Source organism: Helianthus annuus, chromosome 5 (genome assembly GCF_002127325.2).
Source record: "Helianthus annuus cultivar XRQ/B chromosome 5, HanXRQr2.0-SUNRISE, whole genome shotgun sequence".
Taxonomy (NCBI): domain Eukaryota; kingdom Viridiplantae; phylum Streptophyta; class Magnoliopsida; order Asterales; family Asteraceae; genus Helianthus; species Helianthus annuus.
Genome location: NC_035437.2, coordinates 169,079,587 through 169,097,228, shown reverse-complemented (window position 1 = coordinate 169,097,228; position 17,642 = coordinate 169,079,587). Strand labels below are relative to the sequence as shown.

Here is a 17,642-nt window from a genome sequence, read left to right as displayed (position 1 = left end):
AAACTTTCTGTTTGATTTTTATGTTCTTCAAAACTTGTTTAAACCTATGCAACTTGTGTCTAACACATCCCATGCCTATGTCCTAATGCTTACAACTTATCCCATGGTTGGTTAAGCTTAAAAACAAGGTTGAGACATTTGAAATCAGAGGATTAAACTTCATAAACTTGGTGTTTTGTCTAGGGTTTCAACCCACAAATCATGTCAAACATAGTCTTTGATACATGAGTGATTATGGAACAACTTGGGTTGTCCAAACATACAATCCTCACATGATTTGATGATTTCTATTAGTTAGTTTACTTTACATACATGTAAAGACCTTAGTTCATGACCCTCCTTGGTTGTTTTTACATCAAGTGTAGTGGTGAACATCAAAGGGGTACCTAAATGGAAGCCTTGTCTTCCTACCCCATCCATGACACCCATGACTCAACTTGAGGTACCTAAATGAAGATGTAATCTTCTACCTCTTACTTGAATACTTGAACATTTGGACTTAATAATATGTGTATAATATACGACCTACATACTATCTATGTACACTCGAATCTTTGATGTTGAAATCATATTCATTTGTCAAAGTAGTAGGTTATCATCTAAGGACCTAAACCTTGTTATGATTCTTATGGGTGTTCAACTCATAAAATCATTATAACCCATGAGGTTACCAAGTGTCATACAAGTGTTATGTGTGAAGATGAATATTTTGATATAATATTTTCATGTCACTTTCATTCCAAATCTCGACTCTAAACATGCTTGAACTTAAACCCTTACGCATTCAACCTTCCAACCTCGGCAACTTTGTCACATTGGATAATCGGAAAACATATGCAAACTTTGTGAGTATACTCGTATTCCCCTTTTACTTTTATCACTTTTGGGGTGTAACATGTTTTATCTATCAACAAACTTACACATGAACATTTTGCTTAAACACATGAACATTCCTATAACATGCTTGTATACGTGATGGCTTGATACTTTAAACTTGGGTGATTCTTATGTCTTGAACTTATCATTAACTTCGTACGAGCCAAACCGTGACATATGTAGCGCTATAGGATTAACGACCCATATGTTAGACACATGCCATGTTTAAATGTTTATCTTGAATCACATGCTTGCTATGAGGAATTGTTCAAACTTATCTTTTGCTATGTACGTATCAAACTTGTATACTCGCCTTTGCTTTTGCATTGAACTTTATTTTAAATATGTTACAGGTTGAGGACGATGATGCTATGAAATGAAGTAGCGTTGATGCCTAGATACACATATAGACGTTTAGGTTTAATCGTTGTATCAATGTTGATTATGTTGTACTGTATTTCCTTTGAACTTGATGTTATTTGATTTCTCTGTAATGTTGACAAAAGAATTATGAAATGAAATCGGTTTATTAAATATTGTCACAAATAGCGTTATGATGACTCTAGCAATCTTCACACTTCGTCTCATCCCGATGTTTCCGCCATTGGTTGGGGTGTGACACTTACATATTGGTTAATGATCCATTTGTTTCCCGTTGATAAGCCTTGCCAAGTTTGCAGTAAGGTTTACTTGGATAACTTTAGGGAGCATGCGGTTCATTGCAAGGAGTTGTCAGGCTTTAAATACAGACATGACTTGGACTGGGATGTCCTATTGGATATTCTTAATCGGGAAGGGATCTCCGCAAAAAAAGGCTCCTGTAATTTTTTTTGTCAAACCCGCATGAAGGGAGGTCCACTCTTCGCTCAGCGGATGTTCTCATGTTTGGTTGGTCATGTGGGAAACACGCCTAGACCTTACTGGAGTGTCCCCCTTTGTTGGCCTTAGGGAAAATAGGTTCGTGGCTAGCCAGGCTGTGTTGAAGGCACGATCACAGAAAGTTGCTAAGCATGAAAAGGCTTGTGCTGAGAACCCACATGTATCCATTCCCTTTGCTTTTGATACATTTGGTTCCCTTGGTCCCAAAGCTACCGGTTTCCTAGACAAAGTGCAGAGGGTCGCACACAACAATTTCTCGATGTCGAGGAACCAAGGTTTTGTTTTAAGTAAGATCAGATTTGCTATTCAAAAGTGGGTTGCGGCGCAACTTGTTGCTCTTTTGCCCGCCATTCTACTGTGGATTTTCTAGTACTTTTATATGGAATTTTCAGTTATTTGTAAAATTCATAAAAACATGATTGAACACTTTAATTGATAAAAACTTTTAGAAAATTACACTTTATGTCCTATACGTTTCAGTAATTTTGTAGGCGGTGTCCTTTAAGTTTAAATAATACACTGGTTGTCCTTTACATTTGAACATTATTGCAGGCGGTGTCCTTTACACAAAACCTAGTTACAAATCCTGGTTAAATCCCCTCACGTGCTAATCACGTGAGGGTACTATCGTCTTTTCCACTTCCCCTTTAATGGATTCGTTGTTTTATAAACTACTCCCCCCCCAATATCAAAACTAGGGTTCCACCACTAAACATAGCAAAATATCAAAATATCGACGGTGAAGAGGATGGTTATGTGTTGGTGTGGGAAGGAAGCCTTGCTTCGTACATCATGGACAAACTGTAATCCAGGTCGTCGCTTCTATGTTTACCCAGATCAGGTATGATAAATTACTAAGAGTTAAACCCTATTTTTTTTTCTAAAATTCTGAGTTTTCATAATGTTGTAGGAAGCAATTTATGGTTTCTTTGGTTGGATAGATCCAGAAATGTGCAATCATGCTAACGATCTCATCCTTGGTCTGGCTAGGGGCAGGAACAGGCTTGAAGAACAGTTAAGGGAGAGGGTTGATGAAGCAAAGAAGTGGAAGAACTACCTGATTGCTAGTTGGGTGGTGTTTACAATAGTGTTTGTTATGTTTATGATCTAAGCTAAGTGGTAGTCATGCATAGTAGACTTTTTGTGGCAGTATGATGTATGGTAGTCTAATGGATTCCCTGTAATATGCATTATGAATGCCCTTTTGTAAAACTAATACGCATTATGAATGCCCCTTTTTGTAAAACTCTATTAAGGGATGTTATAATGAAGATTGTTAATGAAGCTTGTTTGTTAAATTGTGTATAATGCAATATATGACAAAATGCAAGAAATGACATAACTGGTCAAATAATATTTTGGGACATTTGTGGCTTAATAGGTCCAATCCATTAAGACATGCCAAAAGTACCAAAAGTATTGCAAAATGTTCAAAACACATGTTCATAAGATATGTCAAAAGTACCAAATTATCCGATATCCGAATCCGTAATATCCGAAAAATTCGGATATCTGAATTTTCGGATTCGGATAGAGATTTTAAAAATTTTCGAATATTGAAATATCCAAAAATTTGATTTTTATTTTTTTCGGATATCCGAAAATAGACGAAGTATCCGAAAATACCTGAAAACTGATATCCGGACTATCCGAAATATCCGGTTCTGAATATAAAAAAAATAATAAAAAAATGAAAATTAAATTAAAAATTGAATATTCGGATATCCGATTCACTATCCGATCGGATATCCGAAATTTCGGATACGGATTCGGATAGTGAAATCTGGTATCCGAAATTTGGATATCCGAATTTTCAGATAGGTTTGCGTTGGTTAGTCATTCTTACTTCTTCCATCCGAAATGACTTTTTTTGTTCATTTGAGTCCTTTAGGTTTGCGTATTATTGTCATTTTTATCCTTGAGTTGTGGCAATTTATTGCGACTTAAGATTTCAAACTTTTTGAATGAAAATGAAACCTGAGGAACGAAAGTCGAAAAAATGGTCAAACCTTGGGATGAAAATGACATTTTACTCTTTATTTTTTGATAACCTACTATGTTCGTGATGAAGTATGAACCCGGATTAATTCCATTAAACCAGTGATATCATATAAACCCGGTTCAGTAAAGATAAATAAACAATTCAATTAAAATAACATTCTTATGGTTAGGTCCTAGTGGCATCTTGGTGGTGGGATAAGGCTTTGGGACCAATAGGTCCTGGGTTCGATTCCCACAAGGGGGGTTTTCCCATGTTTATTGGGTTTCCTCCTGAATTGGTGTGGCATTATGCCTAGTGGAGATGGATATGATCGGGTGGTTCCTCTGGTGGCACGATGATACTCCAGTGGTCCGTCAGTGATCCAAATTTGCCGTTCAAAAAAAAAAAAAAAAAAAAAAAAAAAAAAAAAAAAAAAAAAAAAAAAAAAAAAAAAAAAAAAAAAAAAAAAAATGGTTAGCAAACAACACCTCCGAGAAAGTGGGAGATATAACTCTTTACTTCAAAGGGGAAAAACCCGAATCACGTAGCTATAAATACCTGACAATAGATTTCATATTTCTCATTTTGCAATCACTTAATTATTTTTTTATTACTCCTGAAATTAATACTTATTTTTTACGCTAGAGGGTGATTACAGGGACACCGACAAGTCTAACGTTGATCTGTTTTGTAGTTAAATTGTTCCCGGAAGATCATTAGGAGGGAGTCAGAAGTCATATACCAAGTTACCAACATTTGTTTCTTCAATTTCGATTACATATATTTATAAACCAAAACCGAATTGAACCCGTACCCATAAGAAAACATACGAACAAATGAACTTACAACAGATGATGGTTTCCCAAAATCAACTTCATCTAGATAGATTTATCCAATCAATTCATGCCAATGGATTACTCGTTATTTATAAATTCACAAATATCATATAAAGTTTTAAAATAAAAAAATCGAGATGTCACATAGTTCATTCTGCACACCCGAATTTCATAAAAAGTACCCTTTACATAAAATATAAGGGTGCACGGGGCACCTTCGGTGACCCCATGTGGGGAGTGTGCTCACCGTGTGGGTACACTGCCACCAACAAAATTTCCCCGCGCGGTTTGTGTTTAGCTCGGTGTGTGCTCACCGATTGAGAGAGAGAAGAGAGAGAGGGGGGTGATTGGTAATGTGGGTCCACCCTTTTTCCACAAATCATATTTTTTTCTTCTTTTTTTATAAAAAAATAATTGTGTGAGTGGAGTGATGCCAACGTTTGAGTGCAAAATGGGAACTTAAGAGGGGAGTTGACATGGAATAACCTGATTGGTTGTGGCTAAGTGGGGAATACTCCCCACGTGGGTAACACCCCGTTCACCCTAAGTTATATAATATAGTAGGGGTGTACATGGGTCGGTTTTAGCCTAAAATCATAACCATAACCGCGATATAGATTAATGGATAACCATAACCATAACCGATCGGTTATGGCGGTTATGGTTAATCGATTTTGATGATTATAGCGGGTCGGTTATGGGAGGTTAACCGTGTATTTAGCCTAGCTAAAAATAGCTTACTTTTTTTTAACATGCAATAAATTGTTATTGCATATTTGTATATATTAGTATATTACATAGTATTAAAAAATACATATAATCTATAATATTAACACCGATTATTACCGAATATTCAAATAAAGTGATCTGATATATTCCATAAACTCAAATAAACATTCAACCAAAACCGCAAAACGATATGAAATAACCAATAAATACGAAAAAAATTAATCAAAAACATTAAATATTATAAAACTAGTGAAGAGTCCTAAATCCTACAAAGATTTATTACATGTTGGTTTGGTTCGGTTATGGTGGTTTTGGAAACATTGATAACCATAACCGACCTGCTACTTTTGGTTTTTCAGAAAAAACATTAACCGACCCACCAGTTTTTGATTTGATTCGATTTTTTCGGTTCGGTTTTATCGATTAATTCAGTTATGGTTCAGTTAATTCGGTTTTTTACACAACCTACAATATAGGCAACATTAATTGAGTTGTGCATAAATCAACAAGATATTATATTTTTATGGACAAAAAGAATATTTCTGGTTTAGGAAGTTTTGTGCATGCGCAGCCGTCATGTGTGATATCTGTTTATCTTGTGGGTTGGGTGGCTTATCTCATGTGCTTTTAACAACTTTACACATGTCCGAATATTACAGACTTTACATACAATCACAAACAACAAACGAAACTTCGTAGGTTTGTCCAAAGATCAACCTTGAAAACCACAAATCAAGATATAATCAAAATGATTGATTTGGAACAAGGATGTAATCAGCAGGGCTGTTTACGAGAATTCATGAAACGTTTTGGGTTCGGGGTGAGTAAGAAAAGAAACGGACCCCTATAATATAAACTCAATAATAAAAAAATCATAATAAGACGATAAATTTGTATTGAGTTTTAATTATTGGACTATTTTTTTATTTAATTATTTAACATTTTGAATAATTGAGCCTCTTTTTATTTGAAAACAAAATCTTATTTGGGTTTAGTTGTTTCAACTAATCAAGTCTTATATTTTTATTTCGGTATAAATACACACAATTTTTTAATTAAATATTAAAAGAAGTCTAGACCCTTGGGGAGACCAGGCCCCAAGGCCGTCGCACACCCGGCCCTCCTGCGGAGTCTCTAAAAACGACCTTGTCACATTAGGGTTTGGTTATTCATCACAGTGTTTCAAAAGCAGGTTTTTCCGTTTAAATAATTGTATAGCGGTGTGTTATTGATTTTCTTTGGTCAATGATTCGAAAATTAGATCGGTTATCAAACCAACTACTCTATGAGTTCACGGGTACAGTCATCAAAATCGGATAATATAATAATTAGTTTAAGTTACAAATATTGAGAAAAAAACAATAATGCACATATACACTTTTTGTACAAAATATTTATTTGAAAACGGTTTCTATACGATTAGTAAGTTATAACTAATTTAAACAAAAACATGAATAATTTTTTTTTTTGAACAACAGCTTTCATTAAAACGAGTCTACTAGCAAGTCGCTAGAAAGACAAAAAAACAAACAACTTACACATCACAAATACACCACTTGTCCCAATCTAAGCTAAGGCATTTTGATCTATTGGAAATAAGTAAATAGTTGGTCATGTATATGCATTCCATGACATTTGTGACAAGTCACAAAAATACAGTGGGTATATGAAAATTTTACATCCATTTCAATGTATAAAGGTAAAATCTTATATAACTAATCGAACATGTGGTTTAATATTTCTTAATTATTTATTTTTGGAAGAATTGTAAACCGTCAAAATATCAAACTATTAAAACCAACGGGTTTGTTTGTTCCATATGGTTTCTAGCTTCCTAAACCAGTTAAACAACGATTTTCTTTAAAATTTTCATCAAAACTCATCGAACAAGATCGTAAACACACATCATGTTATTATATTTTCCTCGACAGTCATTAGATGATGAACATCAAGGTTTTAGAAATAGTGGCGTGGAATTTCCTTAAACCATCAAATATGACCACCTGAGTTTCTCGTTTTTGTTTATATCCCTCAAAAATTATAAGAAAAAAGAAAGTAAATTACTTTCTTCTCCCCCAAAACCATACACTATTGCGACTTTGAACACTACCCACAACACCTTTTTGGTCATTTACCACTTCCTTTTCATCCTCACATCCAACTTTCTTCTTCTGCAATGGCTTTTTGTACTTCTTGCTTGAAGTATTGTACTTTCCTTTACCATCTTTTGCTTCACCTTGACCGGGCCCAGATGACGCATCAGACGCCAACGAATCATCTGTATCCACGTCATCATTCTCCGCCATCGTCTTCTTCCTGCCACCACTGTCGCCGCCACTTCCACTGCCGTCATCATCGTCAGTGGATGAACCAATGTACATGGTCCATCCAGATTCACTGCTCTGACACTCCTCTACAAAATTTTTGGAATATGACTCCATCTTTCCCCTATTCCAAAAAAAAAAAAAAATTTTGTTAAAATTAATGTTTTCATAACTAGACTTGAGTTTGCAATTTTAATAACATACAAAGACTTAAATAAATAAAATATGGAGTTTCGAGTACTAAATAAAATATGGAATCACCTTTTAAATAGTTCTTACAGTTTGTATACGAAATGCGGTTTGTATTTGACCCTACTCCTTGATAAAGAAAACGACATTTTGTAAAAAAAATATAAAAACAAAAACTAAAATATTGGAACTCTGGTCTGACCACCCGGTTCGTCTGGCTCACCCGCCCAACCAGTAACTAGCCGGTTCAAATGGGGAATGATTGAATAGGTTTAATCAGACTGGTTTCCTGTCCAATAGGTCCGGTATGGTTTTGAAAACACTAGTAAAAATTTAAAAAAAATATATAAGAGAATTTTGAAAAATCAAATAATTAAAACTTACCTGGATCCAAACAAGAACGGATTTGGGGAATTTAAGACACTAAATAGAGTGGGATGCTCATGCTCTCTTTCTTATGAATATATAGATACATGTAAACATAGAGAGAGAATTAAGAGAGAGAGAGGACAGACATCCTTAGCTTAAGTCATTTAATATATTCTTTAAACAGTTGGTGAATTAAATTCCAGGTTCAATACCTGTATAGCAATCAAAATAAGCCATAATTTCTCTGACTTCACCTGTTCTCCATAACCATGAAGACAGCTAGAAGCTGTCAAAAAGGAGAAAATTTTTAAAAATTAAAAAGAGAAAAGGGGAATGAATACAAGTTGTTTGAATTTGAAACAAACAACAGGGGAGATCCAATCATCTTTGTATTGGTCTGAACTGTTCATTTAATGTAAAGGTGAGGCCTTTTTCATAAGTTTACTGGTTGGATTCTTAAACTCAAAACCTTACTTGTATATCAATCGGGTCCCTGGTCCATTGACAAAAGCGTTGTCTTTAAAAACACGTAGGTTTGGAGGTTTTTAGTTCATGTCTCACAAATAACAGGACGTAAGGATTAAAGAAATTCACCCTTATAAAAAAATTAAATCAATCCTAACTCTGACATGTTTAAAATCGCTAACCATAAACTTGATATTTGTAATCTATTTATATAAAAAAGTCAAATGGTTGACGTGTTATAAATATATTGACGGGTGGTAAATGGGTTGTTGAGTTGTGTATAGGTTATAATAAACGAATTGAAGGGTATATTTGTCCAAATATGATTTGTGTTTATTGTCGTATTTATATATAACTATGTTTTATTACCGTCGCGGCTACTTACGCGACGAATTAAACTCAAGTAAAGAAAACTTGGCAAGTTATCTATCCAGGATTCCCAAATTAAAAGCATAAAACAATATAAGTTGGTTAAAAGATTTTCTCTTTGTCCATGACTTTATAGTCTAGTGGCATCTTGGTGGTGGGATAAAACTTTGGGACCAATAGATCCTGTGTTCGATTCCCACAAGGGGGTTTTTCCCATATTTATTGGGTTTCCTCCTGAATTGGTGTATATGCATTATGCCTAGTGGAGATGGATATGATCGGGTGGTTCCGCTGGTGGCACGATGTGTCACACCCCCAAAATAACACGTGCGGATTTCACCGCGAGACGTGTGACGTACCAGGATCTAGCCACTAATCATGTCGAACTAACAGTAAATATTAAACTCAAAATTTTTATTCAACATGAAAAGTGCATTTCAACATAAGCGATTCAACAAAGTATACGTTCAGCGGAAGCAAATTGTAATTGTTTTAAATATTCGAAAACAAATTGTTTGTAAAGCATCACATAACAATTAAGCGTTTGAATAAGCAACAGGACCCATGACATCTCCAGCTCCTCCGATTGCAAGTTTCGTTTCATGGATGTATCTAACTACCTGCAAGCATGCAGAAAAGTGTGTTAACATAAAGTTGGCGAGTTCACAGTTTTGTTTAACGAAAATCATGTAAGTGCTTAGTTTAAAGACATGTTACGAATATTAAACTCGATACCGATTAATTGTTCTGTTTTTGGTGCCCTCAGAAATGTCTATCATCATTGATCAAAATGTTTAAGGTCATTAGTTCACGCGCGTCCTCCCAGGTACGGTGTGAGGTTTGTCATGCCTAATAGCGCTATCAACTAATATCCCGTTGCCTCCCAGGTAACTAGCTCGGTATGGAAGTAGGGACTTTCCTGATAGAGTTGAGTTTGTTAATTAACATCGAAATTAAACCAAAACATAGAAAAGTATTCCTCCCAGGAATAGTACTTTGAAAAGTATTCCTCTCAGGAATAGTAGTTTGCTTGTCCCCCGGGACACATGCTTGTAAAAGAATAGTGAACTCACATTAGTTTGCTCGGTATGATAACGTACTTCTAGCATTAATTAATTGTTAGGTCTGTTACATGCGACCTAAGGTATAATGTTATATAAGTGAGTATACGAGTAGGGTTCTGCAATACCCTAGTGTCCAAATAACAGTGTCCAATGTGATCAAGTTTAACATGCAACAGCAGTAACACATAGTAGATTCTAATTGTTACCATAAACACATATGGTTTGTTAATATTTATTTTGTTATAATAGATTGAACCTTATAATATTTCTTGCTATAAAGAATGCAAAGTTGCAAATGTTTTAGAGTGAGAACCATATCTATGAATATATGGTCATTAGCCCAATACATATCAGAGCCCACTCACATCAGCTTTTAAAAGCTGGCCCTCCATAACTTTCTTTAAGTCCAGAACACATAAATTTTATTTACATTTGATTGGTAGTTGTCATCAGAAACTTGGAATATTGCAAAGTGTAATTTGGACTTCTTTGATTAATCGGACATTCTTGGCCCAATAACAAACTTAGCATATACTTATTAGTTCGGAACATTCATGAAGCATGTTATTCTTTTTGAGTATTTAGTCTCAAATTCGGAACATATATTAACAATATGTAGCCATATATTCTGAATACATATATACATGGACATCCTTTATTCTATAAAAACTCGGAACTATCACCATTTGAAACTTGGATATAACACTTGTTTTAAATAAATGAAAACTCAGCAATTATGTGTAAAAGTCGGACTCCCCTTGTGCACACATGAACCCAGAACCCAGAGATAAACTCGGACCATTATAGCTTTCTTTTAAAACTGGGAACCATATCTTCCCAACTAATTCTGATTATTATATCAGCTACTCGGACATATAGATAACATAAGCATAAATTCACTCTTCCATACCTAAACTCTGAACTCATAAAGTGCCCAAGCCAAAATAAATTCGGACCAAACCCTTCCTTAAACTCGGACCACTTAAGTCGTTCAAAAAAAAAAGTTTGAATGTAAACTCTGATGCAATTCAAATTCGGACAATATAAACCTTAATATATGCGGACCACTTAGAACTAAACTCGGATCATCTTGTTCAAAAGTCCTGATCACACACAAACATATAAATTCGGACCTTTTTGAATTAACAAACCCTAAACTCCCTTTTGTTTTGTTAAACTCGGAACATGTAAGAGCCAAACTAACTTCCTATGTTCGGATGCGAGGAATAAGTTCTGATTTCCTTTTTTTATAAATCCTGAATACATATGTGCGGACCATATACATGTGCGGACCCCTAATGCCATACAAGTCCTGATCTTTTCTTTATAAACATTACACATCAATTCGGACTATTTCATGATAACTCTGATTATGCATTAATAATTAAGTTCGGACCCTTTTTAACTTGTAAACCCTGATTCAAGTTTGTAAATAAACTCTTGACTTATAAGGTCGAACTTTGTGACGTCTGACAACTATCTCCGGACTAACAATTTTCTTTTAGATTACCAAAATCAAAGTCACAGTTTCAATGTAACAGTTACTACGGTGAAAACACTAATCCACAATAAACATCAAATATTACAAATTATCAACACAGATTGGAAATTCTATCATATCAACGGATTCTAATACAACGGATTTTAATACACATTAACAATGCACATTCATTCACAAAACACCATCATTCAAGCACAAACAAGTAAACACGGGGCCATTGTTTGGAGGACAAGGGTTTGCATGAAATCAAGTAAACAAGAACAACAACACATAATCATAAACACTTACCTATGATTCGATTGTAAAGGTTGTTCTTGAAAGGTTGAAAGATCAAAGATTTGAGAACTTGATGTAGCCAAAAGATTAGAGGAATGATTGGAGAATGATGATTTGCAAACTGCCGCAGGATGATTTGTGAGGGAGGGTTTAGGGTTATGAGGAGTTTTATTAAAGTTTCTAACGTATCCAAAAAGCACCCCTAACTATGCAACTTTCACATAAATCACATAATAGCCAGTAATTTACACTTAAAGCATGTAGTTCACGTATTTGTCATCCAGCACATGAGTTTCGTATAAACCATCCGTTTATAATTATTATTCGCGTTAGTCACCAACGTTCGAGAGTTATCATGTGTGTATTCCGGTAATTCCCCGAATTACTAAAGTAGGCTCATTTAACTAAGGGGTTGTTTGTTTGTCTCTTAATGAGGCTCTTAATGATTCAGCACTTAATGGTTCAGACTGTTTGTTTCGCGAGCAAATGTCTGAATGGTTTAGACATTTGTCTCTGAATGGTTAAGCATTATACCGAGTCTGAATAATTAAGACCTCTAATCTGAATTGATCAGACATTTGCCTCTGAACGGTTAAGCATTATACTGACCCTTAATGATTCAGACCTCTTACTGGTTCAGCACTTAATCATTCAGAAGTTGCCAAGCAGCCCCTAACCCTAGTTAAATGCAATGCTATGAATATATGACTAAGTTAACTGTAGTTAGGTTAAAGTAGTAACTTGAAGTTAGTGATTCAAATTTGCCGTTAAAAAAGATTTTTTCTCTTTAGTTAATTAAGTAATGAATGGCTAAGCAGAGGTAGTGGTGCTTTTCAAGCATTAACCAATTACATGACATGTGTCTAGTTGTCGTATTTATAACGGTGACTTTCGCAACGAATTAAACTCAAGTAAAGAAAACTTGACAAAGTTATCTATCCAGGATTCCCAAATTAAAAGCATAAAACAATATAAGTTGTTTAAAAGATTTTTCTCTAGTTAATTAAGTAATAAATGGCTAAGCAGAGGTAGTAGGTGCTTTACAAACATTAACCAATTACATGCCATGTAATAACTAAAAAGTTAATAAAGAACTACTATTTATGAGACTCAATAAATACATGTGCTTTTTTTTTTTGAAAGTAATTTTTATTCACAAGCTAACCCTCAAAACAAGGGCAACCACACAAACAACAACCAATTATAAAAAATTGAAAGAGCACAAGCTATTCCATAAAATACCTTCCTATTTCTAGATTTATTTCTGTACCATAAGAAACCTAAGACTTTAACATCTTGAAAAGTAACCGAGATCTCTTTCCTATTATTCTTGAACCTCCTCTCGTTTCTAGCTTTCCATAAACACCAACAACCAACTATAATAATACCTTGAAGGGCTTCTTTAGCGTTTTTTCCAGTCCCGAGTACTCATGGATAGACAACAAATCTCTAATAGAGAAGGCATAGATCGGGCTAATCTTGCACCAACGGCTGATACGATACCAGATATTTGAGGCCACTGAGCACGAGCAATGCTCAGCCGTCTCCACTAACTCATCGCACAAGGGACACTTCTCATCACCGTTCAATATGTGCTAATCAAACAAAAAGACATACTTCGTCAAAATGTAAAATTCAATGAACAACAATTAACCGTTCAATCCTAACTAGTGCCACATTTGGTGGATAAATACAATGAAGACTAGTTCTCCCAGACCTTAGGTCAAGAGTTCGAGTCCGAGCCACCCCGGGTTTTAATCCACCGTGCGTCACGCCAGAGAGAATCTTTCTTGTGGCGGTGCAAGCCCCTGTTACTTGCAGTGGTGGTATGGCTTCCCGTGGAACGTCGTTAGCCAAACTCTGACGCCAGCGTGGACATAGTTAAGACAACATAGTCTGGCCAAAGTGGGGTTAGGGCCCTCTGTTTAGGAGGGTGTGGGATCTCTCTCACAACAAGTTAAAGATTCTCACTGTTAAAAAAAACAATTAACCGTTCAGTAAACAATGATAACAAATTCATTCATCAAAATGTAAAATCCAACGAACAACAATTAACCGTTCAACAAACAATGATAACAAATTCATAGTTCTCTAACCCTCAGAAACTATATTTCTTAACATAGGAGCTCATGGATTCTCTAACCCTGCTTCATTAACTCCCAATTGCTGCAAACAGATAGAAATTTCCAGAACTCATATCTCAATGCTTTAATCATAAATACGTACAACTTTGTAACAAAAGACATACTTCATTAAATGCATATGCAAATTAAACAAAAGACATACCTCATCAAAATGTAGGATCCAACGAAGTCAACTCAGAGCACAAATTCAATCCAAAATAGTAGTTCGTAACAGAAATTCAAATCTCATAACATAACACAACGATTAACCATCGCAAATGAAATCTCATTCTACAAACCCTAACTCGAGATGCTCGAATTTTACTAAACTTAACTAACACAAAAACAAACTTCACGTAGAGTGACAAAAGACCTGGAGAAACACACCTGAAGGCGATGAAATTGGAACAATAGGTCATATTCGACACACAAACCTGGTGATCGACACAATGACACATGCATCAGGCATCAACAATACTTTTTAGAAGAACAAACTGACATTCCATGCCTTCACATCATTCTTGCACTTACTACCCGTCGAAACGGGTCAAAACATACTTATCTCAAAATAGAGATAAAACATACCATTCATTACTTACCCGTTAGAAACGGGTAATTACATTCGTAACATAAATTTCCATTCGGTCCGTTTACCACGAACGAATACATTCCTTTCATTTTTGCACTTACATCAACTCCAACCCGTTTATAACGGATCGAGTAATTTCATTCCTTTCTTACATAACTTTCCAATACGGTTCATCCGAGATGAACCGATTATAATACAATTTCCTTCATAAACTTTCATTTCATATGACCCGTTCGTGACAGGTCATGTTATCTACTACATAACTACTACGAACTACCATAATTATGATTTTAGTACAAGAACGAAAAGTTACAAAATAAAGTTTGTATGCATAAAACAACATACCTCGATCTTGCGAACCTTCCGATTTCCTAGCGTTTGAGCTTTCTTTTTTTACGCCTACATCAATACATTCACTCATTTAGCCCAAACTATACCATTCCATCATTCACATAATTCCTCATATGTCAACATTATCATAAAATTTCCAAATTTCACATATTTGTTCTCTTAGACATTTTATCGAACACTTGGTGGGTTTAGCATTAATAGGACACTTAATATAAGTATTTTAACACATGATTCTACTAGTTCAGTTAGTAATTCATCAATAATTCAAACAAGTTCATAAGACCCTTTTATTCTACATCAATTCATCTAGTGCCCAAGTATCACAAACAAGATCAAGCATCCAGATTTCAAGGTTATACATGATTATTTCTATGATTTTGATCATCCTACATTCATGAAGATTCATACAAAATGGGTTAATACATCAAGTCTTTTAATTGATCAAAATCAATCATAAACCCTGTTCTATAGTGCAAATCCTACATTCTAATTACACATATCATAACATAAATTTCATGATTGGGTTAAACCCATTTCGTACAATTCTCCAAAACAAGAAATTCGACTTACCACTTCCCTATATGAGCTTAGATGATCGAAACTTGAGTTCATGCAATCAATTATCTTTGAAATTTTCTTCTAATTTGGCTGGATTAGCAACTAGGGTTGAACCCTTTTTCTTCCCTGCCTTGATCGATCCCCAGACACACACACACATAGTGTGTTTTTAATTTTTCCTTATTTTATTAATTTGAGTTTTGACATTTTACACCTTTGGCCCTTCAAGTTTTGTTCACTTAGTTAATGGGAAATGTTACAACTACTAGTAATAAAATGAGAATAATATATATAGGGAGCCGCTAAAATGAAAACCATCCCCAGTTATGAGAACCGCGAGAACCACTCTCCACCAATAAGATTTTGCCATTTATAAACTATTATTTTAAACCCAAAAGGTTATTTTGGTAATTTAACCCAAAATGTCAAATCTTATCTGTCTGTCTCTTGTCTTAGTCCCATTTTAAAGTCTCCTTCACCACCAGACTTTTTCATTCAAAATCAAACCCCCTCCCCCAAAAATTGAATCTCTCATCTCTTCTCTCTCTCTCAAATCGTTCACCACCATCTCTCAAATCCCTCATATGAAACTGGCCAATCTGCCACCCACACAACCGGAGTTGATGAACTCGCCGCTGATCCCTGATGAACTCGATGCCGGCATCACCCACCCCGTAGTTGATGAACTCGCCACCGGTTTCTCTCTCTCACACACTCGTTCACCACCATGTTTCTCGGGCAGAAGTGACGCCGCTCACGATGGCGGTGAACAGAAGCCCCAATGGGCAAACCAGGGTGGTGAGTGGTGGGCAGAGGCGGTGCCGGTAGTACAACCGATGGTGGGTGGTGGGTAGAGGTGGTGCCGGATTTGGGGGTTTCGATGTTTTTCGGAGACGGTGGTGGCGGTGAAAGATGGGTGAAGGGCTGCAGTGTGTCGAAGGCGGTGGTGGCGGTGAATGGTGGGTAGAGGGGTGGTTGTTGGATGCGGTAATTTTTTGATGGGTTTTCTTTTGATTTTGGGTCTTGTGGAAATATGCATTCTTTAAATGAGATTGGTTTCTGATGATTTGCAATTACACAAATGGCTTTGAATGAATTTTGATTTTTGGGTCTTGTGATACTGATGGTTGCATTCTTTAAATGAAATTTGATTTTTGGGTCCTTGAGATACTGATGGTTGCATTCTTTGAATGAAATTTGATTTTGGGTATGTGCAGCATGTTTGTTTGTTATTGTTGCTGGGTTTTCCTTTGATTTGGGTATTCTTTATGAAATGGGTATTGGGTGTTTTATTAGAGATGTTTTGTGTGCTTCTGTTGGCTGGCTTCGATATCGACTGTTTTTAAAGGTGACCGACTTTGCAAGTGGTGCCGGTGGTGCCGATCGAAAAGTTGTCGAATTTGTGTGAGGTTGTCTGCGACTTTTGATATTGGGGGTTTGAGATTGGCAGTGATAGTTCGAAACAATTTTTCCGACAAATTGATAACGAAGGCGCGACAAGGATGGTGGAGGATAGGTTTTTGAACCTGCAACCCCACTTTGCAGCCTTGATTATTAGAAACTTTGAGCCAAACCCCGTTTATTTCAAGATCCACACATTTGTTTTGATTTTTGTTGTTGGGTTTTTTATATTTTTTTTCTCAATAATGATAAGTTCAAAATATCTAAGACACCTACCGAGTTGTGATTTCTGGGCGCGTTCGTTTTGTGTAAAAAAATTTTGTAAAAAAAGTCTAAAACCATAAAAAAGTTTTCGTAAAAAAAAGTTGAACAAAAAAAAGTTTTTGTAAAAAAAAAAAGTTAAACCGTAAACTTTTTAACGTAAAACGTAAACTTTTTAACGTAAAATGTAAACTTAAACTTAAACTTTTTAACGTAAAACGTAAAACTTTTTATAAGTAAATTGTAAAACGTACAACGTAAAACGTAAACTTTTTAACGTAAAACGTAAACTTCTATGTAAAACGTAAAACTTTTTTAGGTAAATTAAAAAATGGCTCGTAAAAAAATCGTGTGATAAAACGACGCGTAAACAAGGGGCGTGAATACGGGACGTAAAAACGGTGTGTAAAAACGGGACGTAAAAAACAGCACGGTAAAAAGCGGCGCGTAAAACCAGACATAAAAAAAGGGCGCGTAAAAAACCGGTCGCAAAAACGGCGC

At 35.4% G+C, this 17,642-nt stretch overlaps 1 protein-coding gene and 2 long non-coding RNA genes across 7 annotated transcripts; all 3 read right to left on the bottom strand.

Annotated features, from left to right (window-relative positions):
* Nucleotides 1-7,361: 7,361 nt before the first annotated feature.
* On the bottom strand, nt 7,362-7,742 carry LOC110939407 (protein SOB FIVE-LIKE 3). Its single transcript, XM_022181039.2, has one exon. The coding sequence runs from the start codon at nt 7,740-7,742 to the stop codon at nt 7,362-7,364; it is 381 nt and encodes a 126-aa protein (XP_022036731.1).
* Nucleotides 7,743-9,414: 1,672 nt separating this feature from the next.
* Nucleotides 9,415-11,981, bottom strand: LOC110939408. The gene is made up of 3 exons (XR_002592237.2): nt 11,871-11,981; nt 9,753-9,936; nt 9,415-9,637 (listed from the first exon to the last, which is right to left on the bottom strand). It is a non-coding gene; the product is annotated as an uncharacterized LOC110939408 (long non-coding RNA).
* A 991-nt stretch (nt 11,982-12,972) lies between these two features.
* LOC110941947 lies at nt 12,973-15,660 on the bottom strand. Of its 5 annotated transcripts, none has more exons than XR_004893585.1 (4): nt 15,492-15,660; nt 14,145-14,969; nt 13,576-14,024; nt 12,973-13,453 (listed from the first exon to the last, which is right to left on the bottom strand). It is a non-coding gene; the product is annotated as an uncharacterized LOC110941947 (long non-coding RNA). The 5 variants fall into 5 exon arrangements; XR_004893583.1 differs by having other exon boundaries at nt 13,576-13,828; nt 13,955-14,969; nt 15,492-15,658; XR_004893584.1 differs by having other exon boundaries at nt 13,576-14,415; nt 14,916-14,969; nt 15,492-15,656.
* Between the last annotated feature and the right edge of the window lie 1,982 nt (nt 15,661-17,642).

Bases quoted from the DNA above. Each gene is read 5' to 3' on its own strand.
- LOC110939407 (XM_022181039.2), bottom strand. From the start codon at position 7,742: ATGGAGTCATATTCCAAAAATTTTGTAGAGGAGTGTCAGAGCAGTGAA.